The following is a 26,411-nucleotide window of genomic DNA, read 5'->3' as shown; positions in this document are numbered from 1 at the left end:
AGGGTCTGGAACCAGCTTCCAAGTGAGGTGGTGCAGGCTCCCACCCTGGGGGTTTTTAAGAGGAGGTTAGATGACCATCTTGCTGGGGTCGTTTGACCCCCGTACTCTTTCCTGCCATGGCAGGGGGGTCGGACTAGATGATCTGCCTAGGTCCCTTCCGACCCTAGAAACTATGAAACTATGAAACTATTTTCTCTCTTCTTTCATTCTCAGATTATATTGATACCATCTTCTAGCCCAGTTCTGGTTATAATATGGAATATATATTGATTAAGGGCATACTATGAAGACAATAAGTTTTTCTAGTAAAACTGTGTTTAAACATGCTTTTGGCCAGAGCATTTCATATTGTGCCTTACAAGAAGAAATTTTATGGCAGCAAACCATGATTTAGTCTGTGTACCAGTTATCAACATGTTTGGCATTTGGCATACGCAGGCAAGAAAAATGTGGAAGTGTCTTGGCTACGAATGTGGTGAAATAGGCTCCAGCTACACCAAAAGATAACTAACACTTCAGATTTGGAATGGAGCAAAGGAGACTTAGTTTAAATATTAAGGAAATTGTTCCATCTAAGGGAGTAGCTAAGCACTCAGGCTACCTAGAGATGTTATGAAAACCCTTCACTGAAAATTAAGTACAGGTTAGAATTATAGGGTTGGAAATTACCTTCAAGGTCATCAGGTCCAACATTATGGAATGGTTTAGGCAGGAAGGTTGACTAGCTGATGGTCTGATTCCTTCCAGCCCTGTTTGGTTTCTGGGGGGGGGTTGTTTTTTTTTTTAACGAGTGTGTGCTCGCACATACACATTCGCACACACAAAATAGAATCCATCTGCTGCTACCTGTAACTTGAATACAGTGATTAATATGGAGCAAGTCAAGAGAGTTAGCTCTTCTAAAATGTTGCAATTAAACTTGGCAATGAAGAGAAATCTTGTGTTCTCTTACTGCTGAGGGGCAACATCCTGGCAGCAAAGCTGACTGCTGTCTAATGACTTTGGAGTACTAACTCCATAGACAACAGAATCTGGCTGTTAGATTTTTCTCCCTATTTGCTATATTGCTCCAAACTGTATTTTGGGAATGTTTCACACAGGGTAGTAGCACTGCTTGAATACAAGTTGAATGCAGCCTAATGTGATATTCAAATAATGCAGTAATGGGCATAATATGAGAACCGAATCAAATAATGTTTCATTTGGGATGAGGTCAGGCTGTCTGCTACAGTTGGGAGTTAATTGGCATGAGAGTCTGTTGTTGTTGTTGTTAACTATTTTCCTGTAAGCCACTATCAGTGGGGCCAAATATGCCAAGTTGACTGAACTCCATTCCATAGCATTAGGGAAGCTAATTGCTGTCACTGAGGAATGAAGTTTCTCCAATTGCTAATATAAACAAAGGTAACCAATTATGTAGATTTTATTAAACTTGACCAAACATAGGGACTTAATTCGCTTCCCACAGGTTCCTGCGCACCTTCAAAACAGTTGGGAGAGTTACTACATGGAAATCCTCATGGTAACTGGTCTTCTTGCTTACATCATGAACTACATCATTGGGAAGAATAAAAATAACCGTCTGGCTCAGGCCTGGTTCAACACACACCGGGAGCTGCTGGAAAGCAACTTTGCCCTTGTGGGTAAGTTCTGCAGTTGCCATAGGCAGCTTCTTTGAATGTGACTGATTTACATAATTGAGTGGGCTATTGAGAGGAATAGGGGGTGGGTAGGTGGGGTGTGTATGTGTCCTTGTTAGTAGCAGTTCTTTGTGTGGGGGAAAAAGTAACAGTCCAATCCTCCAATTCTGAAATGCTATCTAAACTCAGATTTTGATAATTATGACATAAATTTCATAACAAAGATAGCACTGTAATCTAGTAGAATGAACTGGGAACACCCACATTTTAAAACCAGTGTTGCTATGTCAGTACTTGAATCTGACCCTTGTAGCCCACTTACTTCCTCTTATTAACTAATTTGTTGTGGTTTTAGGGGACGATGGTACAAATAAAGAAGCTACAAGCACAGGGAAGCTAAACCAAGAAAATGAACACATATACAATTTATGGTGCTCTGGAAGGGTGTGCTGTGAAGGCATGCTTATCCAGCTAAAGGTAACGTTGGGGCCTCTGGCTGCATTTTTCCGTTTAATATCTGGAAACAGGCTTGGTTAGATGTTTTCCCACTCCAAGATGGTTAGCAAGGGTACCAATGTGACTTTATCATTCAAACCAGACACTAGATAGCAAATGTACATGGGTAGTCAAAATATTTCAGTGGCCTTTTTTTGTAAACCATCACTCTTATACCATTTTTTTAAAAGATCCTGTATCTCACCTGATATGACTGACAGCTGGATACTTTATGCATCTTGCTGTCCAGTTCTGTGGAGCAATTGTTTCTGGTCCTAGCAGTGAATGAAAAACAGGGCTGTAAAATTGCAGGGGCCATTCAGTGCCTTTTTATCACTGAGCTAACACTTAAATGCAGTTGGTCCTGGATTTTAAAATAACAGACTTTGTTCCCTCCTTGAGAGGAAAGCAGTTGTGTAACTCTGGCTAACACTGCAGAACATGAACAACAGATACTTCCATGACTCCCTTTTATTCCAACAATTTTTTTGTGTAAGTATTTCTCTGCAGTGCTTGAAGACTGAAAATTATTAGTTTTGGGTTGGGCCATGTGAATCAAACAATAGAAAAGTGAAACTGCTCCTAACAATGAGCCGTGTGCTCTTCTGATAGTAAGTGTTTGCAATATGGAAAAAGTAAACATTAAGTAGTAAAGTGGATGTTTAAGATGAGAATAACTGTGATGGGCAAAGAACATTTGTTAAAAATAGCTTTTTAACTTTGAGCTTCCTCTAGTTGCTATACTTCAAGCTTCTTGTTGGAGTTGTCAGTGCAATTAGTTCCCAATTGTCTGTTTACAGCTCTCAAAACTAATGCATTTTGATGTCAATTCACTTTATAGTAAAAGAAATTTATGGTATCAAAGAAACATAATTCAGTGAGATTTGAAGAGAGTTCAACAAACATACAAAAATAATCTAAACCTGCAGCAGCAACATTTTAATACTGCAGCAACATTTTAATACTAAAATGTTTTCTTTCAGTTTCTCAAAAGACAAGACCTACTGAATGTACTCGCTCGCATGATGAGGCCAGCCTGTGACCAAGTGGTATGTGCTGCATTCTTCCAACTCCTTTCCTGCTTTTGGTCTTTCCCTTTACAAGCAGGTAAAAGGTGGGGTTTCTCTTTATAATATTAAACACACCATCTCTGAAATGATATGTAAACACCTTTGTGTTCCTTTTTTCTCTACATGATATGCCAAACTTCTGATGACTGGTGAATTATTGATGTGTCTGTTGGTTTTATTGTTCATGTTGTTTTCTGAACATAGTCTATCACACTGGAAGCTTTAGCAAGATAAAATCTTGCTTTGTGACTTAATCTTTAAAAGTTCTTCTGTCTCTTGAATCTTGTTGTGAGTTCAGCCTAATCATACAGGGATCCTGGTTTTCTCTGTTTAGAAACTCCAAATTCTTTCATTTTAAAAAAAATCCAAAATTCTCTGATTAAACCTCACCCCCCACCCAAATCCACACTTTTCCATGATTAAAATGAAATGCTGCTATATTTATAGGTATCAGTCGAACCCAGTGATTTACTCGTATATTTACAATTTTAAAGCAATTTAGAAGCCTACCAGTACTTCAATCATTATTGTAAAATAAATGCTAAATACCTATATATTTTGGCATTTGATTTTGGTTTTTTTGTCATAGAAAATCTGAGCTCCCCCCACCCCCTTCACTCACCCGGACACAGGTGCAGTGTCGCTCACCCGGACACAGGCTGTCTCTTCTCCCCCCTGCTTTTGTGGCACTGAGCAACCCTGATATGCCAGTGCCCTGTCCATGCCATTGCCTCTCACACCCAAGCCACAGCCCCCCCAGCCCTGCCAGAGGGGGCCGGCCCCCAGCTGCCAGGGCTATAGGACCAGCCTGCCCACTTCCTGCTCCATGGGTGCCAGTGGCAGCTGACCAGCAGCACCCAGGCCCTGGCTGCCATGCACTGCTGCGGCCAGAGCGGAGCACAAAGTACAAATTCCAGTGTAGGAGATGCAATTAGTGTCTTTTCGGTATGCTTTAAAAGAAACTAGTGTGTGTGCTCTACTAATATTTACCGGGTCTTGTGTGGTATATATATAGTTTATGTATTCTTTATTCTACCTAAAACATAAATAAACATCTAGTTTAAGAGACAAAACCACGTAATTAGTCTGTTATGACTCATGCTGCCACTGGAGTCCTTTTGCAGCTTGGGTATATCTCTTGCTGCCATTAAATCCTAAAATTGAAAACTCAACTTTCTAATCTTGTTAAATATTTAACTTGTCCTTTTAGGAGATGGAAACAAAGCTACTAAATCCAGGCATGAGATAACAGCTTAATTCTGTTGGAATAGCACATGCATATACCACCTGGTCTGAGGTGGTTTTTCTCCATCTTGGATATACAAAAATAAGGGGTGGTTAATTTGGAAATGGGGAGAGCACTGGTTCCTCAATAAGATTTGCATCTGACCTTTGCAGGTGCTCCATGGACTGCAGAGTTTATTGTATTAGTCTTAATTGGACTTATTCCTTTTTATTTCCCAGCAAATAAAAGTGACAATGAATGATGAAGACATGGATACTTATGTGTTTGCTGTTGGAACAAGGAAAGCTTTGGTGCGACTTCAGAAGGAGATGCAGGACCTGGTATGTGCTCTCTGTTGGAATTAATGGTGGATGGTTCAAACAATTGATAATGGGTTAGAACCTTTCACTATTATGCTGCTTTACCCAAGATCAGACCCTGTTGAATAACAGAAAGTTGTTGGATCTAGAGGTTGTTGAATAGCCTTGGAAAATATTTCTCAAACTGCATTACACCTGCATGGTGTGCAATGAACCTGATGAAGGTGAATGAGATGAAGAAATGGAGAAGCAGAAAGGAAAGAAGAGACAGAAATAGAGGAAAAGGGTGGTGGTGGCGGGAAGTTCTGAGCATCTGTCTAATATCTCTTGGATTAGGGGCTGGGTCCAGCCCATGGAGCCATTTGATTGGGTCTGTGGATGTGTGGCTTTGGCAGCACTCACTTTCCCCATGGTACTGCTTGGAGAAGTGACTGCAGCAGCTGGGTCCTAGCATCCCCTGCATGCCTCTAACCCAAACTTGGTTGTTCTGGCTCATAGCTTTAAAAAGATTAGTATGATTGCTGTCTTAAATTGTTGGAAAGACCAGAGATGTCCGTAGTGATGTAGTTGGGGGGGGTTTATTATCCAGAACATGGGTGTCTGGTGTCCCTTGAGTCAGTGACCGGGGTGTGGGTCCCGCTCCCTGGCCAGCACTTGGGACACTGGTGCTCCTGCCTGCCCCCCTGCCCGTCAACTAAACAGGGCGCGCGACCTGGCAGGGGGTGCACTGGCACTCTCAGGGGGTGCACGTGTACCTCCTACACGTCACCCTTGATGCAGAACATGGAATAATAGCATCCTAGGAAAGTAGGGTGGGAAGGGACCCCATGAAGCCATCTAATCCAGCCCCTACTTTGACAGGATTGTCCCTGACACAACCTTCCCAGCTAATTGTCTTTCCAATCTGCTGTTGAAAATTTCTGGGGATGGAAATTCTGCAATTTCTTTAGGTAGCCTGTTCCAAAGCCTGACCACCCTCATAGTGAGAAAGTTCTTCCTAATCTTCTGCTGTAGTTTGAGGCTTTTACTTCTAGCCCTGTCCCCTACTACCACAGAGAAAAGCCCATCTCCATCCTCTTTGTAATCACCCTTTGGGTATTTGGAGATGTTATCAAATCCCTTGTTCTCTAGGCTAAATAAACCTATCTCTATCTCAAGCTCTTTCAGGCTTTCCATGTAAATCATGTTTCCCAGGCTTCTAATAATTTAATTTTTCTCCACTGTCCTCTTTCCAATCTGCCCACATTTCTTGAAGTGTGGGGTCCAAAACAGGACATAGTACTCCAGCTGAGGCCTTACCAGTGCTAGATACAGCAGGAGAATTATATCCCTTGATTTTTCAAGTGACACTTGCTAATAAAGTCTAGTGTGCCATTGACTCTTTTTTGCAAGAAGATTAGGAAGAATCTTCCTAATCTTGATTCATCCTTCCAGCTAAACATTTAAGCCATTGATGACTACTTGTTGAACATGATGATGCAACTAGTTTTATAGCCACCTTACAGTACTTCTGTCTAATCTGTATTCCCTTAGTTCAATGAGAATGTGGGTGACCAGTATGAAATGCCTTACTGAAGTCAAGGTATATCAAATCTACTGCTCTCCTTCCATCCACATAGTCTGTCACCTTTATCATAGAAGGAAATCAGGTTGGTCAGGCATGACTTGCTCTTGATGACTCCATGCTGGCAGTGCCCAATCACCTTGTTCTCTTTTAGATACTACACAATAGGCTCTTTGAGGACCTGCTCCATAATCTTTCCAAGTATTGAGGTCAAGCCAACTGGTTTGGAATTCCCCAGATCCTCCTTTTCATAAAAGATGGGCCCTATATTTGCCCTCTTTTCAGTCATTCAATACCTCACTTGACCCACAGGTCTTCAAAGAGGATAGCCAGTGGCTCCAAAATCACCTCAGCCAACTCCTTCAGTATTCTAAGGTGCATCCCATCCAGGTCTGTGAATTAAAAATATTTTGCATCTCTAAATATTCCCCAATCTTTTCCTCTACTTCTCTAGACTGCTTGTCTCCTTCCCTTTGTTTGGTGCCAACTGCATTCATTATCTGGTAGCTGACCCTATTTGTGAAGTGTGAAGTCAATAAATACTAAGGTCTTCTCTGCATCACCTATAATAAGGTTGTCTTCTGTATTCCGTAAGGGATCTATGGCTTCTTGGGTCTTCCTCTTTCAACATGCTTGTAGAAATCCCTTTTTATTGCTTTTTATGTCTCTTGCTGGTTACATCTCAGATCATGTCTTAGGCGTCCTAATTTTCTATACATGCTGTTGGATAATCTTTTATACTCTTCTGTAGTACTGTGACTGAATTTCCATAGGATTTTTTCTTGGGTTTCGACTCATTGAAGAGAGAGCAGTCTAGCCAGGCTGTCCTTCTGTTGCACTTCCTATTCTTCTGTTGCATCAGGACAGCTTGCTCCTGCTCCCTTAGTACAGCCTTCCTAAAGTACAGCCGACTCTCCTGGACTCCTTTCCCCCTTGGATTTTGCTTCCTAGGAGACATGGCACACCATTAATGTGAGTTTGTTAAAGTCTGCATTTTTTGAGTCCAATATATTTTTATTCTGCTGCTCTCCTTCCTTCATCCCCTTAGGATCTTGAACTCTCTCACTTCATAGTTACTCTCAGCCAAGTTACCCTTCACATTCTCAGTTGATTCCTCCCTGTTTGTGAATAGCTAGTCGAGAAGAGCTTCCTCCCCTCCCACTACCTCAGTTAGCCCCTCTACCCACCTGTGTGAAAAAGTGATCCCTAACATGGGATACACAGCAGCATAATGCATTGAAACAGGGGTATGCAACCCATTAAGTGGCCCAGAAGAACTAATTTAAGCATAGGCTTTCTCAATCTACGTCACAGTGAACAAGTGTTCACGTCCACATTCTCACACTACTGATACTGAGTGACTTCTCTTTTAACAGTAAAGTCAACCAAAGGAAACTTATTATTTTTAGTGGGAGGTCACTTTAGAAAGAAGTTAACATTATTCTGGCAGTATATGCTAAACTCTTGTTCCACCTCTTTACCCCCACATCCAGATCACTGATAAAGATGTTGAAAAGTATTGAACCAAGCACTGACCCCTGTGGGGCACTGCTGGCCACTGTTCGCCAGAACAATGCAGGTCTGTTCATTAGGACTCTGGGTCCTACCCTGCAGCCAGATTCATACCCCCTAACTGTCTCAGTTAAGCCCACAGTCTTCCAGTTGTCCTGCAAGAACATCATGGGATACCAAATCAGAGGCTTTTTGGAAGTCAAGGTATACAATGTCAGCCTCTTCTCCAGATGCTTATCCAGGTGGCGAGTTACCTGGTTGTAAAAGGAGATGAGGTTGGTAAGTCAAGCCCTGCCCGCAACGAAGCCATGCTGGCGGTCATTCAGAATCCTACCTTCTACAAGCCTATCACGCATAGACTCTGTAATGAATTTTTCCAGGATTTTCCCTGGGATAGAAGTTAGGCTAATTGGCCTATACTTACCTGGGTCCCCCCTCTTCCTCTGTGTATGATGGGCACAACATAGGCCCTCTTCCAGTCCTTGAGGACCTCTCCAGAGCACCACAAGTTTTGGAAGAGTTTTGCCAAGAGCTCCACAAGGACTTCAGCCAGCTCCTTCAGCACTCAGATGGAGTTCATCCAGTCCTGCTGACTTATATATGTCCAATTTATTTAATTGATTACATACTAATTCTATAGCAGTAGTGGGAAGGCAGTCATTCCTGCCCTGCTCATTCTGTACCCTATCTGGAATGTTTTTCCCCTTGCCCCAGTGAAATACTGAAGCAAAGCAGTCATTCAGGAGTTCATTTTTCTCCTGAGTGCCAGTAACCAGCTGTCCTGAGTTGTTGAGCAATGGCCCCTCATTCCCATTTATTTTCCTCCTGTTCCCTGTGTACCTAAAGAAGGTCTTCTTGTTGTCCTTGATTCCCATTGATAATTTAAGTTCAGTTGCTGCCTTAGCCTTTCTAATTTGTTCCCTACAAGTGCATGCTGTTGTTGTACAGTCCTCCTTGGGGCCTGTCCCAAGCTTCCATTGTTTGTGCTTCTCTTTCTTAGGAGGACCGTGATTTCCCTGTTTAGCCAAGAGGGCTTCCCAGCCCTTCTGATACCTTTCCTTCGCATGGGAATGGACTTCCTTTGTGCTTCAAGGACTGTGTTCTGAAGGAACGACCACTCTTCACGCACTCCTTTTGCCCTTGGTCCCTGGTCCTGCAGTGCTACCCCTACTAGTGACCTGAGCTTGTTGAAATTTGCATTTTTGAAGTCCAAAACTTCAACCCTGCTATCTGATTTGTCTGCCTTGCAACAGACAGTGAACATGATGGTTTCATGGTTGCTGTCTCCCAGGCTACCCTCTGTATTCAAGTCACTCACCAGATCGTCGTCTTTAGCCAAGACCAAGTGTAGGAGAGCGTTACCTCTGGTTGGCCTATGCACCTCCTGAGCCAGGAAGAGTTCATCGACGCAGGTCAGGAAGGAAGGAATGCAACCGGTCCAACTTGGCTGAGTGTTCCTCCAGAGATGTCTAGATAATTGAAGTTGCCCATGATGACCACGTCCCCTGCACGTGCAGCTTCTGTCAGTTCTCAGGCGAACTGTAGATAGTTCCTCCCCCTGGTTTGGTAGTCTGTAGTATACACCTACAGTTAGGTTTCTCACCAGCCACACCCCCTCCCTCCTCCCGCCCCCCGTAGCTTGACCCAGAGGGTTTCAAGCCGTTCTTCTTTGGAGCCGATGTCGACCTCCAAGGAGGTGTAATGCTTCTTCACATGGAGAGCTACACCTCCACCTTTCTTCCCTACCTGGTCCCTTCTGTGCAGGGTGTAGCCCCCTATGGCTATGCTCCAATTGTGTTAGGAGTCCCACCAGGTCTCCATAATCCCTGCTAGGTCTTAATGACCACTGGAGAGCAGGAGGGCTTGCTCCTCCTGCTTCTTCTCCATGCTCCTGGCATTAGTGTACAGGCACCTGAGTCGTCCTATTGAGATCCTCGGCTTCCTGTCACGCTAAAGGAGCACTATTTCCTCAGTTCCTGCAAGAGTGGCTCTCCTCGTGTCTGTATATACAGAGCTTTCTTGTGTGCTGGTCCCCAGGCAAGCTCCAGTAAGTGTTTTTCCTGTCCCCCAGCAATCTTAGTTTAAAGCCCTATCTAGATCAGCCATCCTGACTGAGAAGGGGGACTTACTCCTCTGCGTGAGGTGGATACCGTCCCTTCCCAGGAGTCCTGTCTCCCTGAAGTCGCGCTGTGGTCGAAGAAGCCAAAGTCCTCATGGTGGCACCACTATTGGAGTTGTTGGTTCACTTCCTCGATGCATGCTTCCTTCCTAGGACCATGGCCTGCAACTGGGAGCACAGAGAAAATGACTGCCTGGGCCCCCGACCCCTTGAGCCCAGCCCCCAGAGCCCTGTAGTCGCTCATGACCCAGTCTGGATTACTCCTGGCTATGTCACTTGTTCTCACATGGATGAGGAGCGTGGGGTAGTAGTTGGAGGGCTGGACGAGCCCTGGGGATCCTTTCCACAACATCTCAGGTGCAGGCCCCAGGGAGGCAGCAGACCTCATGGGCTAGGTGGTCCAGACGGCAGATGGGACCCTTTGTGCCTCGTAGGAGGGAGTCTTGCACCCCCATCAACTTGCGCCTTCTCTTGGGGGTGGCAGCATGCTGCTTATCTTTTCCTCTGGTGTCACCATCAGAGCCTCTTCATGCATGGGGAGGGGGGTATACCAGTTGTGCAGGGCCAGGGGAGGAACAGCCCTGGCTCTGCGTTTCCTGGTGTCTCGGACGGCCAGAGCCGACTCGAGTTGCGTTAGAAATTGGTTGTACGTTAGGGCGGGCTGGTGAATGGAGAGGCAGACACAACTTATCGGTTGCAAAAAACTTTACTCACGCCGCTTGCAATCACAACGCAGGTGGTCCGGTCGTCTGAACAACCACAGGAGTTGTTCCAGCTGGCGGGGCCCAAGCCAGTTAATCCGTCCACAATTCAAAGCTGGCGGGAAAAGGGTACGTCTGGGATTGCGCTCGGCGATGGGAAGAAAGATCGATAGGTGATCAGTCTATCGATCGGCAGCTGCAAGTCAGATAACTTCAGAGGCACTCTGCAGCATGCTCAAAGCTCTTCGACTTGGGCGGAAGTCACGCGGAATTTTAAACGGCCAGCAAGCCAATTACTAGCTGCCACGTGTGAATAATTTAGCACTGGCCAATAGCGGGACACAAATTTACATTCGAATAGCGGGAACTCTTTGCACCGTGCATTTCTGTGCTGCAAAGAAGAAATGCATCCTGCAAAGGAAACTGCAAATTGGCGGGAACTCTCTTGCACCGAGGTTTCTCTGTGCAGCAAAACCCTCGCTGTGCAAGAGGCTGTCATGTGGCAAGAAAATCCCATTGTGCCGAGGCACCAAAAATCACTGGGTTGTGACACCTGGAATGCGAGGTAACTGTCATCCAGGTAGCTCTGGGTGGGTTTTTATGGTTAGTCTTCTCATTGGCCACCATCTCTATCTCTTTCTCTTCTTCCTTCTTCTGGAGAAGAGCCTGGCAGAAGCCATAATAGCACAGGTTTTGCTATATTGCAAAATCCAGCTTCATTGGGATGCATCAATCTTCATAGTTTCATAGTTGGTAGGGTCGGAAGGCACCTGAGCAGATCATCAAGTCCAACCCCTTGCCATGGCCGGAACCCCCTCAGGCCCCAGGGGAGGCACACCCAGGCCTAGGGTCAGTGAGGATCTAGTCAGGGAACTTCTGGAAGGACTGGACATATTTAAATCAGCTGGTCCTGACAGTCTTCACCCCAGAGTGCTGAGGGAATTGGCAGAGGTCATTGCGGGACCCCTGGCATGGCTTTATGAGCACTCGTGGTGCTCTGGTGTGATGCCAGATGACTGGAAAAGGGCCAGTGTGGTCTCCATTTTCAAAAAAGGGAGTAAGGAGGACCCAGGAAACTATAGGCCAGTTAGTCTTACCTCAATCCTGGGTAAGCGTTTTGAGAGAATTATCCTCCAGTCCTTGGATGCAGTTATTGAGGTGGATGTCATCTACCTGGATTTCAAGGCCTTTGCCACTGTTTCTCACCCCACTCTCATAAAAAAACTAGGCGACCGTGGCATTGATGCCTACACCGTCAGATGGGTCACAAATTGGCTGGAGGGCCACACCCAGAGAGTGGTTGTGGACGGGTCATTTTCGACCTGGAGGGATGTGGGCAGCGGGGTCCCCCAGGGCTCGGTCCTCAGACCCGCACTGTTCAACATCTTCATCAGTGACTTGGACGAGGGGGTAAAAACACCCTGTTCAAATTTGCTGATGACACTAAGATGTGAGGGGATGTGGGCATGCTAGAAGGGAGGAATAGGCTGCAATTGGACCTAGACAAGTTACAGGGGTGGGCAGATGAGAACAGGATGGGTTTCAACACTGACAAGTGCAAGGTGCTGCACCTGGGGAGGAGAACCCGCAGCATACCTACAGGCTGATGAACTCCCTTCTAGTCAGTGCAGAGGCAGAAAAGGAATCATTACTGAGGGATGGATAACCTTAATTATATAATAATCTGATAACCGATAACCTTAATTATCTGTGTCAGCCTGACTCCTAGAGGCTCCTAGAGACTGTTTTCTTTCCGGTCAATACTTAACACCCCCCCCCCCCCCAGAATGTGGACATGTCTACACAGGCATATTAATGTGATCAATAAACTCTAGTGCATATGGTGCTGGAGCTTCCTGCTCCCAGGCACTATGTTTACATGTGTGACCTGGGATCATAGGATGTCAAGCCAAGTTGGAGCAGCCCCAGCTAGCTGGGGGCCCTGGGGGTCAGCCTGGGGCTGCTCTGACCAGGCTCAACGTGCTGTGGAGGGGCTGGCTAGGGCATGAGGGTGCTTTAGTTCAGGGCTAACCAGCAGGCAGTCCCTGCACTGAAGCAACTTGTGCCCCAGCCAGCCAGGTCAGAGTCTACGTGTGTGTTGCTAACCTGCTATGGAGTTTATTCGTTTTCTGCAGCCTAATATGGCTACATGTGTAGAAGCCGAGACATTTAGTGCAGAGCTGATTAGGCAACTTCACAGTAAATGTCTCATGTAGACACATCCTGTATGTGTTAATGTCCAGAACCTCATGGTGTGGCCCACTTTGTAATGGAAATAGGTCCCTAGCCAAATAGAATTAAAGAAACAAACTTATCTGCATCCTGGTACTGTTCGGGAACCCCATTGTATTAGACTCTGTTCAGATCTGATAAGATGCATGTAGCCTTCTTTTTTCCCCCTCTTGTTGTAGAGTGAATTTTGCAGTGACAAACCCAAGTCTGGGGCAAAGTATGGGCTTCCTGAGTCGCTGGCTATCCTGTCAGAGATGGGAGAAGTCACCGAGGGAATGATGGACACAAAGGTAACTTTGAAGGAAATAGTGATGCTCTCTTGATGGACTTGGCTATTTGAAAGCTGGAACTCATAATGGAATCCCTCATTGAAATTACAGCAGGGGAGCTGAATGCTCCATCATTTTCTCCTTCAGAGTATCTAGAGAAACAAAGACCCTGAAGTATTTTCTGTCCCATGAATTTGGATAAAGTTGTCATTTTTTTTCGTTTTAGTAACAGCGATTTATTACGCAGATGTGTGAGCTTGGGACTTCAGACTGGCATTTGAAAGGCTGGTAGGGTAATATTAGAATGGCCAGGTGGTGGAATATTACAGGCCCACAGTGTACTCCCTTAAAAAGATTCTGACTACTGGATGAAATATCAAGCTATACTTGAACTTGGTCTTTTCTCCCACCCTGAGTTGCTGATGTTCCTTCAGCAGTGGGACTGCAGCTTATCTGCAATGAGCTCTTTTTCTAGCAAGATTCACTAAACATGTTGCCAGTTTAAATTCTAGTCATGATGGTACCTCAGGCATATAAGTATTTTCCAAGGCTCCAAAGCAGACCTACATGAGCAGGTTAGTTGTTTAGGAGTCAGTCACAGGAAAAATTAACCCCAGTTTCTCTTTTAGATGATACATTTCCTCTCACACTACGCTGACAAGATTGAGTCCGTCCATTTCTCGGACCAGTTCTCCGGTCCAAAACTTATGCAAGAGTATGTATGAAATTAATATCTCTCTCTCTCTCTCTTAGCTATTAGAGTATTGGGTAACCATATTGAGTAATATCTTTTTTAACATGTTTTAGCAGGCTGTATGAAAATCAACAGCAATAGCAAAACAGTTGAATAAACTGTGTTAGATCACAAGCTTCTAAAATTTTCAAAGGCTGGCTTGTTTATAAAGATTAGGTTGCCTGCTTCCCTCCTATTCACTTCTGTACATTGACTGCATTGGAGCTTTGGTTGCTCCAAATCTCAGTTTAGCAGTTGGTTGTAATGTGCAAGATTGCTGGATCTCACTCCTTATGTAGATAGCTCAGTAAAGAAGGAATGGAAAGCCTGAAAATGCAAGTGACAAACTATATTAATAGCTGAAAAACCATGACTCAGCATGTGCTCTGTGTGCATGAATTGCATCATTTAGTTGATCAAGGTTAGCAGTTTTCATAAAATTTATCATCGTTTCCCCAATTTCTTAACCACGTTCTCGTAATTATTCTGTACTTGATTTGTATTGTGGCCATTTTTGTCCCCTGTGGTCCTCACTTTTTTGTTTTGAAAGTCCGTAGACTCTTATGATTTTTTCCCATTGTTTCAGGCCTATTTTTCTAAATGCTGCTAGCTGCATCAGAAGTGCCAAGAGGCAGTATATTCCTTTATCTGAAGTGAATGCTACATCATTTAATAAGCCCAATGTACTGGGAACTGCTTATGGCAGGGGTGTCAAACAAATGGCCTGTAGAACCATATGAACCAGCCTGTGGGGGCACGCTGGCTCTGACTCTGCCTGCTGTGTGCAGCGTGTAGGCACTTTGTGCAGCACAGGGCTGGCACTGGTCCCTGCTCTATGACTTGTGCTGCATATGTAGCACGTGGGCTGGACCCAGCGCTGCATGTAACATGAGGGTCTGGTGCCGGCTGCATACAGCACTCCATTGGACTGGCACTGCCTGCTGGCTCTGATGAACACAGGTGGCCTGAGGCCTGATCTGGGCTAGTACGGTGGGGCACTGCACACAGTGTGTACCCTGTGCTGGACCTGGCAGGATAGCACATGCAGCATGAGCCAGCATTTGCGGCTGGTCCAGCAGGCTGGTGCACGCAGTATGTCTCATGTTGGCACACTATACTGCATTCTTCCCCCTCCCACCCATGGGAAGGCTCCAACTGACCTCAGAGGGAGGGAGGAGGGGACGGCCCCTCCCTCCCCATAGCAGGATCTGGGCACAGGAGAGGTCCACAATCCCAGTCCAGCGCCTGTCTGCAGGGGCAAGGGGAAGCTGTGGCTTTGCAGCTAGGCAGCACCCCCTAGTGGCTTGGCTGTGCTACTGCCCCTGTGCTGCATGTTGTGCTGGGTCCAGTCCATGTGCTGTGTACAGCACAAGCTGAGGAGCGGGTCCAGCATGTGCTGTGTGTGGTGGCATGTGGGCTGGACCCAGTGTCATGGTCACTGCATGTGGCACAAGGGGGTAAGTCCAGATCTGGCCTGCAAACTGGTCCAGTGAACCTTATCTGGTCCATGGGGGCAGATGGTTTGATATCCCTAGCTTATGAGATCTATTTAATACTCAGACTGAAAGATGAGGGAAAATACTTATCTGATCCAAGAATAAAACTACATATGTGCATAATATTGACATCATTAGGCTCCCAAGTATCTTGCAGAATGTATGGACTTGTTTTCTGTTACACCTGAGGATTTATTTTTAATTAACAAATTTTGCTCTGGGACTGACCATTCAAAGTTAGCTTGATGCAACAAAATTCCTATAGTCACAGAAGACAAAGGCTCAAGAGGAATACGCAGAGAATAACATTTTTGTGGAGGGTGGCATTGGGGCTTCATCAGAGGAGAAGGTTCTAAAGGAGTGATCTGAGCAAAAATTGGATTCTGCGACTAAATTGATAGACAAGTCTTGCATTTCATGTAAATTGTTTGCTTTTAATTTTTTGGCACTTCCATTGTTCCATGTTAGATTGTGGTTTGACCCATGGAACATGGAAAATAAAGAAAATTGTAAAACTGAATTTCTTCATTAACACACAAGTTCTCTTACTTGTACAGAGAAGAGGAGGAAAAAGCTTTATTGTTGCTGCAGGGGATGTAATTTCTCCTCTAGTCAGTGACTAGGTTGTTCTGCTTGTTTATTTGTGCCATTCTTGATGCTTTACCTAACACACGAGCCTCAGAGGAGCTGTGTGGCAAATTGGTGTAAATTTAGGGTTGCCATATCTCCAGTTTCAAAAAAGAGGACACCTGGGGGGGGCGGTATATGACTGTGGAGGGGCAGTGGTATGCCAGTGCCCTGCCCTTGCTGTCCCCCCTCACCCCCAAGCCACAGCCCCTCCCAGCCCTGCTTTTGCTCCTCACTCCTGACCTGCAGACCCCTGGTCCTACCCCCTCACTTCCAGTCCACAGTACCCCAGTCCCTGGGCTGTGCTAGTGCCCCTCACTTTCAACCTGCAGTGCCCCTGTCCCTGATGCTGCCCCTCACTCCCAACCTGGAGCCCCTGGCACTGTCAGAGCCCCGCACTCCAACCAACAGTACCCCAACCGCCCTGGTGCCCCTCACACCCGACCCACTGCTGCCCCAGCCCTTCCAGTGCCTCTCACTCATGACCCGCTGGGCCCCTGTGAGGAAGGGCACTAGGCCTGGTGCTGCCAGCCTGGCCATGCAGCTCTGTGCTGCTGCCCGCACCGCTGCCGCGCCCCCCCCCACCCCCCCTGGCCCTCTAACCCCTGCTCCCCATAGATTTACCTGCATGCAGCTATGTGTGTGGGTGTGCAGACACACGTGATGCCCCCTGCCTTCACTTGTCCCTCCTCTCCTCCTCCCCCATTCCCAAGCAGCTCCTTGGTTGGGCAAACCAGGAAGTCCCAGGGAAAACTTTGATGATGAGTACAGCAGAATCCCAGACATTTGTTCCTATTTTGTTGTCTGTTTCTTATGTTTGTATCCTGTTTACTTATTCTGGGCATTCCTTTCTTTCCTTTCTTTTACCAGGGAGGGTCAGCCTTTAAAACTGCCCGACACTAAAAAGACATTGTTGTTTACATTCAATGGTAAGAGATTTTTCTGATACCTTATCTGTGCAAATCTGATAATGACCAAGCTATGCCACCTTTGGGACAAACAGGATAGGTGGGAATTTAAAATTCATTGTAGAAAAATAGAGTAAAAAGTAAACTAAGTGTGGTATTCTACATGAGGACCTGAGTGGATTCCAGTATTGGTAATGGGCTATGTGGTGTCTTGCTTCTTCTAATCTAGGCCCAATGACTAGGGACCTACTTAATTCACAGGTCACAGCCAGACAAAGGAATTTTCATAACTTGGCTGCGGCACGAAGATCCGATTTCATGGGCATTTCCTGGCAGCCCCACCTCTCACTTCTGATTGGCGGAGAGACCCCAGGAACGGGGAAGGGGGTGGCCACCATCTTGGCTGCTGGATGCCCTTCTTGCCTCCCCACAAGCCAGCACCTTCCCTCCCCAGAAAGACTGAGAGGCAGCAAGGACCACTGGCTCCCACTGGGGAGCCAGCATTTTATTGTTGTTGGTTTCACAGACAATTGCAGATTTTGTGGTTTCTGTGAAATCATGAATTTAAGTAGATCCCAACCAATAGTTGTTATGGTCAATGGCAGTTTTGTGACTTGTCTGGAATGAGTTCTTAGTTTTCTGTCCCCTCCTTGTAAGCAGATATCCAGATCAGGCACCAGCAGAAGTAGCACTTAATCCTGAAATTACCAAAAATCACAAGTCAAAGCCTGAAGGGATCAGTCTCACAATGGTCATCTGCAGGCAGCATTGAGGAGCACTGTGGCAGCAAAGACAAGCAGGTGGTACCATGTCCTGTAGCCTGTACTAAGTGGATGCATATCTGTGTGATTATCCCCTTTTAAATTAAACAACACAAACTACATGGGATTTTAGTTTGTATTCAACAAAGACTAAATTCTTCCTTTCGGTGCCTATGCCCAACTACAGTTGACTTCGCTTGGAGCTGTGGGCAAAATTTGGTCTTTAATTTCTTTTCTGCACTCATCAAAGCAGGAATTTGATACCCATTTGAAAATGTGCACCCAACCAGTATTCAGTATTGATGGAACATAAGAGAGAAATGTGCCTGTGACCATCTGAAGAATCTGAATTTAATCTCTACTTCAAAGTAAACATTTTGTTCTGTTAGTTAGTTGCTTTTCAGAGGAGAATTAGTGCAACTTTCTTGCAGGCTACTCAACCTGCTGATGCAAATGTGTAAAGAACATGCTAATTAAGTAGCAGAAGCCTTGCCAACACTTTTGAATTAATCTGGAGAAAATGTTTTTGCTTTTCAGTGCCTGGTTCAGGCAACACTTCCCCAAAGGATATGGAGGCTTTGCTGCCTCTGATGAATATGGTTATTTACTCTATCGACAAAGCAAAAAAGTTCCGTCTAAACAGAGAAGTAAGTTATATGCTGCTGTCTGTTACTTTCACATAAGGTGTAAAACTGATTAAAATAAAAGATGCCATGGTAAGTTTTGTAAGGTTAGGAGCCTTATATTTGAAATGGAGCAATTACAGTTGTTATATTCTGCTTTATTTTAATATGGGGTCATATTTGACACTGAGGAGTATATTTGGTATTCTTAATTTCCTTTTTAGAGCAGGAGTGTCAAACATACAGCTCACAGGCCAGATCCAGCATGCAGTACTACTCTATTCAACCTGCAGGGCTACCAGTGGGCCATTGGAAAGTGTGAGGAGTAGCCTGCTTCAAATTTAGGGCCCTTGGGCCTGGTGGACATGGTGATCCATCTGGAGGAGGACTAGCGAGGGTTAATACCGCTTGGGTTGTCATTCAGCAGTTTTACCTATTGTCACTGCCACAGCCCTATCTCCTCAGCTGTTGCCTCATGCTGGAGCTGTGTCAAGGCCCAGAGCTAGAGCAGCTGCTGTGGTTTGGGTCAGAGCTGGAACTGTCGCACGTACTGGGCTGGAACCATCTTCTGCCCTTGGCTGGATCCAGCCCATGACACAAAATGAGTTGAAAAACCCTGGACCAATCTAATAAAAAGGAGCTTTTATACTTCCTGTCCTAAAATGTTGCTGTGTGCAGTTAAGCAATTTGACATGTTTCCCACTACTTGACTGATGGTAATATTTCAGTGGCAGGATGACATCAAATGTAAAGATTCCGTCTTCGTACTCAAAAATGTCTTTCATGTCTATCACCAAATTCATTAGTGTTAATGTTTTATTGTTACTCTATAAACACTAACTAAAGGTAAATTGAATCCATTTTGCTCATATACTTGAGAGAGCAAGAGAGAACTCTTTCCTGAAATGCTGCACTTTAAATAGAATAATCCCAATCCCTAAACACTTCTGTGTTTGATTTTAATACATTTTAAAACAAAATCATGAAATTTAGCAAAACTATTCCTAGTGCATGTAAATAAACATGTGTAAATCTCTGCAGAATCTAATCCTATTCTTGAATCTACTATCTTTCAAGTGGCAGAAGATGGAACAGGGTGCTCCTCGTATAAAATGGAGATGGATGTTTCTGTCGTATACTTGTGCAGTGGTTCTGTATATTTTGTTGTGGGCCTAACTTCACTTGTAGAACTTTTGTTGCTGATTATGATAAAGAAGAAACGTGGTTTGATTTGGATTCGAATCTAAGTTAATGAAGCTGACATAAGAGTGAAAAATCTCTTTACCTGTGAACTAGGAAGGCTTTATCTGAAGGTGATATGTAAAAATCTTAAGGTGTCATTTTGAGCAGCTTTCTGAGTAAAACTCATTTTAAATTGAGGAATTTTGAGGCTTTATAGCTATTTCATACCCTCCTTCCTTACTGGAAAATTATCTGAAGTACCAAGCATTTCTAAGTATTGTTTTGTTTGTCTTCTGGTGAAAAGGGTAAACAGAAAGCTGATAAGAACAGGGCCCGAGTAGAAGAGAATTTCCTTAAATTGACTCATGTGCAAAGGCAGGAGGCTGCCCAGTCCCGCCGGGAGGAGAAGAAACGGGCCGAAAAGGAGCGAATCATGAACGAGGAGGATCCAGAAAAACAGCGTCGCCTGGAGGTAAAATGGATTTTTTTGAATTGCTAAAGATGCTGACACCAATTTTCTTCCTTTTGTTACTAGGCTTGCTTGTTAGGTTCCTAGAATCTGCATGTGATCTCTGGTTAGCCTGAAGATATGATTTGGGCATGGAGACAGATTTTTGTTATTCATTTGCTAATTATTTATTAACTTGTCTCCCAGAGTGGGCTTGTATCCTCCTGCTAGCCTTGTTTGTTGTATAGAAGAGATTGGACCCTGAGAACAGCATCTGAGTTTGCCCAGCTATCTTGACCTTTTCAGAAGCTCAGCTTGCTCCTTTAGTGGGGATATGGATGTTTATTCAAGCCCCTGTATCCTTTCCTATATAGGAAGCTGCCTTGCGGCGTGAGCAGAAGAAGCTTGAGAAGAAACAGATGAAGATGAAGCAAATCAAAGTGAAAGCCATGTGAATCCAGTCTGGGGAACTTTAATTCACGGCATACAAGGAACTAGATAACTTCATAATCTTCAAAAGCTACTAGCCATTAAAAGAGAAAAATCTTGCATCCACGTTAATTAAAAATCTGGGTATTACAGCCACATACAGATGTATATAGAGGGTTTTCTGTCTGCAGTTTTCTGTCAGATGGTTGAATTGGTTTGCCACTTCTGTCTGTTTTAAAAAATAATAATAATAACTTGCAATATCCCTTGAACTTTTTGCAATTGTTCTGGGTTTAGTTAAAAAACAAGCAAAAAAAAAAAACAAAAACAAAAACAAAAACAACAAGCAAAGATTGTAAAACTAGTCATTTGTGCCAGCGTAACATATCAGCGCTTTGATTATTAGATTTTGTTTCTCTTTAGAGGTGGGGGGCAGTTTTCTTTTAAGTTTAGGGTGAGGAAAACATAGATCCCCATGTGACTAGTAAATTGCACAGTAAACATTGTTTAGTGTGTATTTATATGCTTGCCTGCATCAAGCTTACTTAAAAAGGTGCAAAACTTAGAGCCTCTATATGGTATGAATATTTCAGGGATATAAACCAAGCATAGTTTTAGGAAAATCATTTTTTGAAAAACAAAAGGCACTGAAACAGTATTTCATAATCTGTAGGCTTGATTGGCATAGACAAAAGCTGTACATCAGTTATGTATCAGGGAATGGCATACAGGAGCACTGTTTCTTTCTTGTAGTTCTGAATGCTGCAAGCTTAATACAATGTGAATTCTGTACTTGTAAGTGTGTTTCTTATGAAGTGAGTGCATGGTGAGCTGATAGCTTCATTTAGAGTTTCATAAATATTTTAAACTTTACAAAGTCACTTCTTAAATATTTTCCTCCTGGTCTGAGCAGCTGCTGCCTATTTAATGTTCACCCAGAAGCTAGATTCTCAGTGAAATATCTGTACAATTTCCCCTTCTACCAACTAAGGGAAAACTCTATAGAAGATAAGCATCTTTTTCATCTGTTGAAAAGGCTGTTTACTTCTGGATTTTCAGGTTGGTTGGGGGGAATAGACACCTGTGCAAGCACTTAGCTGTCTGTCGAAGCTTTTGCATTTTATAAATGCTTCCTATCTAGAAGGCATTTTATTGTTGCTTGTAAGGGACACTCTAGTTTTGTGAGGGGATAATCTTTGTCTTTTGCATTTTCTTGTTTAATGCTTTATGTGCAAAACTTGTTCTGAGGCAATAACGATGACTTGCTGTTGAAACAGCATGTGCTAAAAGACTTTGTTGCAGCATGAGACGCTTCTTCACACTAATCTGAATGCAGAAATCTGTAATATGATACATGCAAATATATTAATTTTATAATAATTGGTGAAAAATAATTTAAGCCAAAAATTAACATAAGATTTATGTGGAATTTAACTATTTTAGCATTACTTAGCTTTGAAGAATGAGATTTAATATAGTATTTCACAAAGTTCTTTTAAAGAAAATACCATTAATTTGTGCTCTTTTCAATAAATGGAAAGCTTTCCTGAAGTCCCATGAACTTTTGGGCCATGGCAGCTAATTTTGTAATATGAACATTCATATGAACTACCTATGGAGAGTAAAATATAACTGAAACATTCCAACTGCCTTGACTTTGGACTCATTCCTTTTCACCATCTCGTATTACAGCCCTTACATTAAAAAAAAAAATCAATATTAAAACAACTTGCTATAGTTATATTTTTTTTCTCCACTCTTCTTCAGCCTAACTTCTTTGTGTTGCAAGAGTGTTGCCTTCTAACAGAAATTGTCGTGTTTGTCATTCAGGATGGAAATTGCCATATTTGTATCCTTCTCTTAGTAAGAAGAGAGCCCGCTTGTTTCAGATGATTTCAAAGTTCTCACTTGGTATAGATGAAATGTCACTGTCCCAACACTAGATGTCAGCTCTTTCTTTTAAGGAACATTTCCTATTCATCTGTGTTTACAGCTAGAGGAAAATGGGATTCTAGAATACAGAGCATAAGTCAGGTGGTCAAAATATAGCCTGTGGGCTAGATCTGGTCTGCTGGTTGATTGCATCTGACCCATGCCCTGTGGCGCACTGCATGGGGCTGAGGTCTGCCTGTTCCCACCCAGGGCATCCTGTGCTGAGCTCCAGCCTGCACCTACCCCATACCTGCTAATAGCCCCATAGCCCTGACCAGTGTGCACAGCTGCCTGGCAGGGCTGCTTCCACTCAGTCACCTGCAGGCGGCTGCTCATTGTGTAGGGCAGACAGAGTGGGTAGAAGGTGGCTGGGAGCTGGAGCCCTGTGCACTGGGGCCAGGAACTGGCTGCATGTAGCTGGGGTGACTGGGATGGCCACCAGCACAACTGCCATGGCCACTACCAGTTTCCTGCACTACCTGCTGCCTGGACCGGTGCAGCAGGGGCAAAAAGGAGGAAGAGAAGCTGGGCAGCTGCAGCAGGAACAGCTCTGCCAGGAAGCTGTGTATGCTGGCACAGTGCCCTTGGTGGGAGAGAGCAAAGCTCGCCCCATGCAGAGTACTGTGGGCTGGATGCAGGGGGGAGGTAGACTGTATCTGCACTGCACCACCTGGGCAAGCACATGTCTCCTCTCTCACCTCCATCCCTCCCTCCATCCCTGGCTGGCTGGCTTTTGGGACCTAGCATGTGGGTACCCCCACACACTCACCCCCTCTACCTCCACATACAAGAGTAAGACTTTATTTTGAGCTATCATGCAATTGCCTCTATATGCACTACTCAAAAAGCATAAATCAGGATAAAAATATTGTTTAATAAAATTAAAATATGTTTTTTTAAGATGCTTGATTTTTAGCCATATGGGTTTTTATCTACAATTTGTTAAAATGATATCTTCTGAAAGATTTTGTGTGGGGCCGTCCACATCTTGCTAAAACTAGTTAAGTGGTTTGCCAGCCAAAACAATTGCCCAACCCTGGTGTAAATTCACAGCCCATTCTCGGATAGCTAACGGTGCTAAAAATCTTACAACAAAGTATTAATATTTTTAGGTGAAAGATGAGTCGCAATGGAGGCTTGTTATTTATTTGTTTATCTTCCATTTCAGTATTAAAATATTAATGGCGGTGGAGAATAATTAACACTTCTTGCATGCCTTGCAGAGATTTTCAGAATTTTGAGAGTAGTTTGGCAATTGAACAGAATACTTAAAGAAAAAAAAAAAGCATAAGCCAATACTCTAGTCTTCCATATGCATTAAATTTAAAAGTGTTGGAGCATTTCAACTGTAGGGCAGTGTTGGGTTTCAGAGAAGCTTTTGAGTTGAGAGCTTCCTACCACCATGAAACTGATCTTCGGGATCACAACTGAGAACTTAGATGCAAGAGTCAGGAGATGAATCTCAGTGAAAATTTGACGCCACCTTTAATTCTATCAGTATCTATCCCTGTCACCCATGTAAAGTCCCATTCATATTTCCAAGATTGATCTATGCCCCTGAATCCATGGGTCTGTTCCCTCCACATCCAGGCACAATTTTCCTTTTCTTTTTCCTCTATAGATATGGAGAGAAGAGATTCCATTCCCCCCACAACCCTTCCCCTCCAACATACAAGACATCAGAAGCTGTATGAACTTGTCTGCATTTCTTGGTGTGTTACATAGCCTCTTTATGTGTTTTAGTTTCTGAGTCTATGGCAGGTGGCCCCTTCTGTGAACGGGCAGCAAAGCGAAAGATTTGGTTTCTTAGCTTTTGGAATTTTGGTATATTTTCAATATCCATCTCAACTGCATGAGGCAGCATTATCATTTATTCTGGCATAGCTGTGTGGAACCATTGACTGCCTTGGACCGTTCTTCCTTGTAGAAATAATAGTTCTTAGCTACTTCTGGAAGTGTAAGTCTGCAGACTATGCCTTTCTGATACACTTACATAAGCCTGATTGCAAGAACAGTGTAGAAGAATAAATGATATCTGATCTGAAATTAGGTTTTTTTTCCCATTAACTAGTAATAATAGCAGTGAGAGATGATCTTACCACCAACAATGTTAAAAATGCTGTGTGACTGAATCCTGCTCAAACTTGTTTAAGATTAACAGCTGACTCTATTTTTATACCCTGTAACAACTGAGATACCAACTGTTGTACTAAAGAAATTGAACTGTTTGCATAGCTGAGCTGGCTTTCCCATTTTTCTTTTCCTCTAACAAATGCTTTGTGTTGAGTTGGTAGTGTTGGAATAATGCAGCCATGATGGCCTAGGAATTGTGAGGGGCAAGGATTATTATGACTGATACCTTTTTATTGGACCAGCCACATGTGGACTTAGAAAAGCTGCTGGATGCATTGCATTAGTCATCGGATCAGATTTGCATTCAGCAGAATTGTATTGCATTCAAAAGCTTGTGTAAGCATACCCCAGCCATGCAGTTGGTCAAACAAAACATGTCACCCGCTGCGGTCCTTGCCTCTTATACTGACTCGTGCATCCTCTACAACAGAGTTTCTCAAACTGTGGTCTGGGGGCCACCACTGGTCTGCGTGCTCCATTCAGGTGGTCTGCAGAAAGGTTGCGGAACAATCAAGAATATCTGTACTTGTAAGACAGCTGATATTAAAATATGATTTGCGTGCTTTGATTTGTAGAATGAAAAAAAGTTTAGCTGAGATCCTCAACAATTTTCAAGTGGTCTGCAAAAAAAAGTTTGAGAACCACTGCTCTAGGACTTTTAGAGGAAAGGTGCAGCCCTTTATGAAGCTGTCCAATATAACTTGTAGTGATGGACTGTTACTAGTGATGCAGGTTCTGGCCTTGGGCACGGCCTGTTTGACCTGAACACATTACTGAACTTCTTTGCCTTGGCATGACCATTATGATTCTGAGCTCCTATTTAAGCATGAATTAAACCAGTGAAGTAGGTAACTGAAGTTTTAAATACTGCTTTGAGGTCCTTAAATGGAAATCACTGTAATGGTGTAAAATTGCCTGCTGTTTATGTGCTTCGTGATGACTGAGGTGCCCCTGGCTGCTCTGAGAGAAAAGTGTGAGACTTGACACAAAACCGCAGCCGGCAGGAGAACGGAGGGTGGCAAAACTGCCCCCGGGGGCTGTCTGGCTCAGGCCCGGAATGCAGCGTTACTCTCCTCCGGGCTCCCTTCGCTCATGTTAAACAGCTACTGCCTGGCCTGCAAACTCTCCCCAGCGGAGACCAGGTGTTGCCAGGTGTACGATAATTAGCATGTTTGTACAATAGTTTCAACCCTTGTACAACATACGATCAATAATAGTACAAACGTTCAAAATGCATGGATAATTTTGAGGCAGCTCATTGAGGCAGCACATTCATCACCCACGTCACTCTCGGGATGTCTTAACTGAGGTTTGGGCTTGCTCCCAGCTCGCTCTCACCACAAAGGGACTTTGATCCTGAAAGCTTGCAGAAAAGGCCCGTTTTCTTGCGATTTCCCAGTTGGTCTAATACCAGCTATCATTTTGGAACCAAGAGTTCTAGTTTTTGGTACGTCTTCAAAATAAAGACTGGGTTTTTGGTCGTAGCCGTGTTGGTCTAAGGACATAGGCAGGCCAGGGTCTCGGGAGTAGATGTGATCTCTCTTATTAGACCAACTGAGTAGTGGGGGGGAAACAAATTTGGCAAGCTTTTGGGTGGGGCGGGGGGGGGTCTGCTGGCCTGAGGCTCCAAGGAATAAAGACACGTTTCAACGCTGATGCCCCAGTTCTCGCTCACGGGCGAGTCCCAGCGAGCAACGTCAAATAAAGACGACTTGCCGCATGTGTATTTCCGGGTTTCTTCAGCGCACGGCCGGCTTCCCGCACACGCGGCGTTTCCGAGCGTCCCATGCGGGCTTTTCCTACTTCAGACCCACGGGGCCCCGCGGGCAGCAGCTCGGCCCGGCCGCGCGCTCCTCCGCCCCGCCCCCGCGCAGAGGTCACCGCGGCTGTCACGCACGCGTCACGTGGTGGCGTCATCACGCCGCGCACGCAGCTCTGCCGAGTCCCGGGAACCGGCGCCTTGAGCCCGAGGAGCGAGCGAGTGAGTCCGCG

The 26,411-nt window shown here is 44.5% G+C and overlaps 2 protein-coding genes across 4 annotated transcripts in view; both read left to right on the top strand.

Moving 5' to 3' along the window:
- The window catches only part of CCDC47 (coiled-coil domain containing 47), a 31,203-nt gene extending 7,006 nt beyond the window's left edge, over nucleotides 1–24,197 (top strand). For 2 of the 3 annotated variants that reach the window (XM_025196879.1, XM_025196878.1), the window contains exons 4-13: nucleotides 1,469–1,643; nucleotides 1,996–2,117; nucleotides 3,119–3,184; nucleotides 4,670–4,771; nucleotides 13,058–13,168; nucleotides 13,777–13,862; nucleotides 16,874–16,932; nucleotides 18,210–18,319; nucleotides 19,782–19,949; nucleotides 23,908–24,197. In XM_025196879.1, the coding sequence (XP_025052664.1) occupies nucleotides 1,469–1,643; nucleotides 1,996–2,117; nucleotides 3,119–3,184; nucleotides 4,670–4,771; nucleotides 13,058–13,168; nucleotides 13,777–13,862; nucleotides 16,874–16,932; nucleotides 18,210–18,319; nucleotides 19,782–19,949; nucleotides 23,908–24,036 (1,128 nt within the window). In that variant the 3' untranslated portion in view covers nucleotides 24,037–24,197. Of the gene's footprint in view, nucleotides 1–1,468; nucleotides 1,644–1,995; nucleotides 2,118–3,118; nucleotides 3,185–4,669; nucleotides 4,772–13,057; nucleotides 13,169–13,776; nucleotides 13,863–16,873; nucleotides 16,933–18,209; nucleotides 18,320–19,781; nucleotides 19,950–20,299; nucleotides 22,004–23,907 lie in introns of those variants that run through there. The other variant, XM_006017837.3, reaches the window with a different exon arrangement.
- Nucleotides 24,198–26,111: 1,914 nt separating this feature from the next.
- Nucleotides 26,112–26,411, top strand: part of STRADA (STE20-related kinase adaptor alpha) — a 29,742-nt gene continuing 29,442 nt past the window's right edge. The window contains 1 exon segment of the mRNA XM_006017836.3: nucleotides 26,112–26,400. The gene's annotated coding sequence lies outside the window, so the exon portion shown is untranslated.

The sequence above is a fragment of the Alligator sinensis genome, unplaced genomic scaffold, assembly GCF_000455745.1.
Source record: "Alligator sinensis unplaced genomic scaffold, ASM45574v1 scaffold444_1, whole genome shotgun sequence".
In the NCBI taxonomy this organism is placed as follows: domain Eukaryota; kingdom Metazoa; phylum Chordata; order Crocodylia; family Alligatoridae; genus Alligator; species Alligator sinensis.
This window is presented reverse-complemented; position numbering and strand designations above follow the sequence as displayed.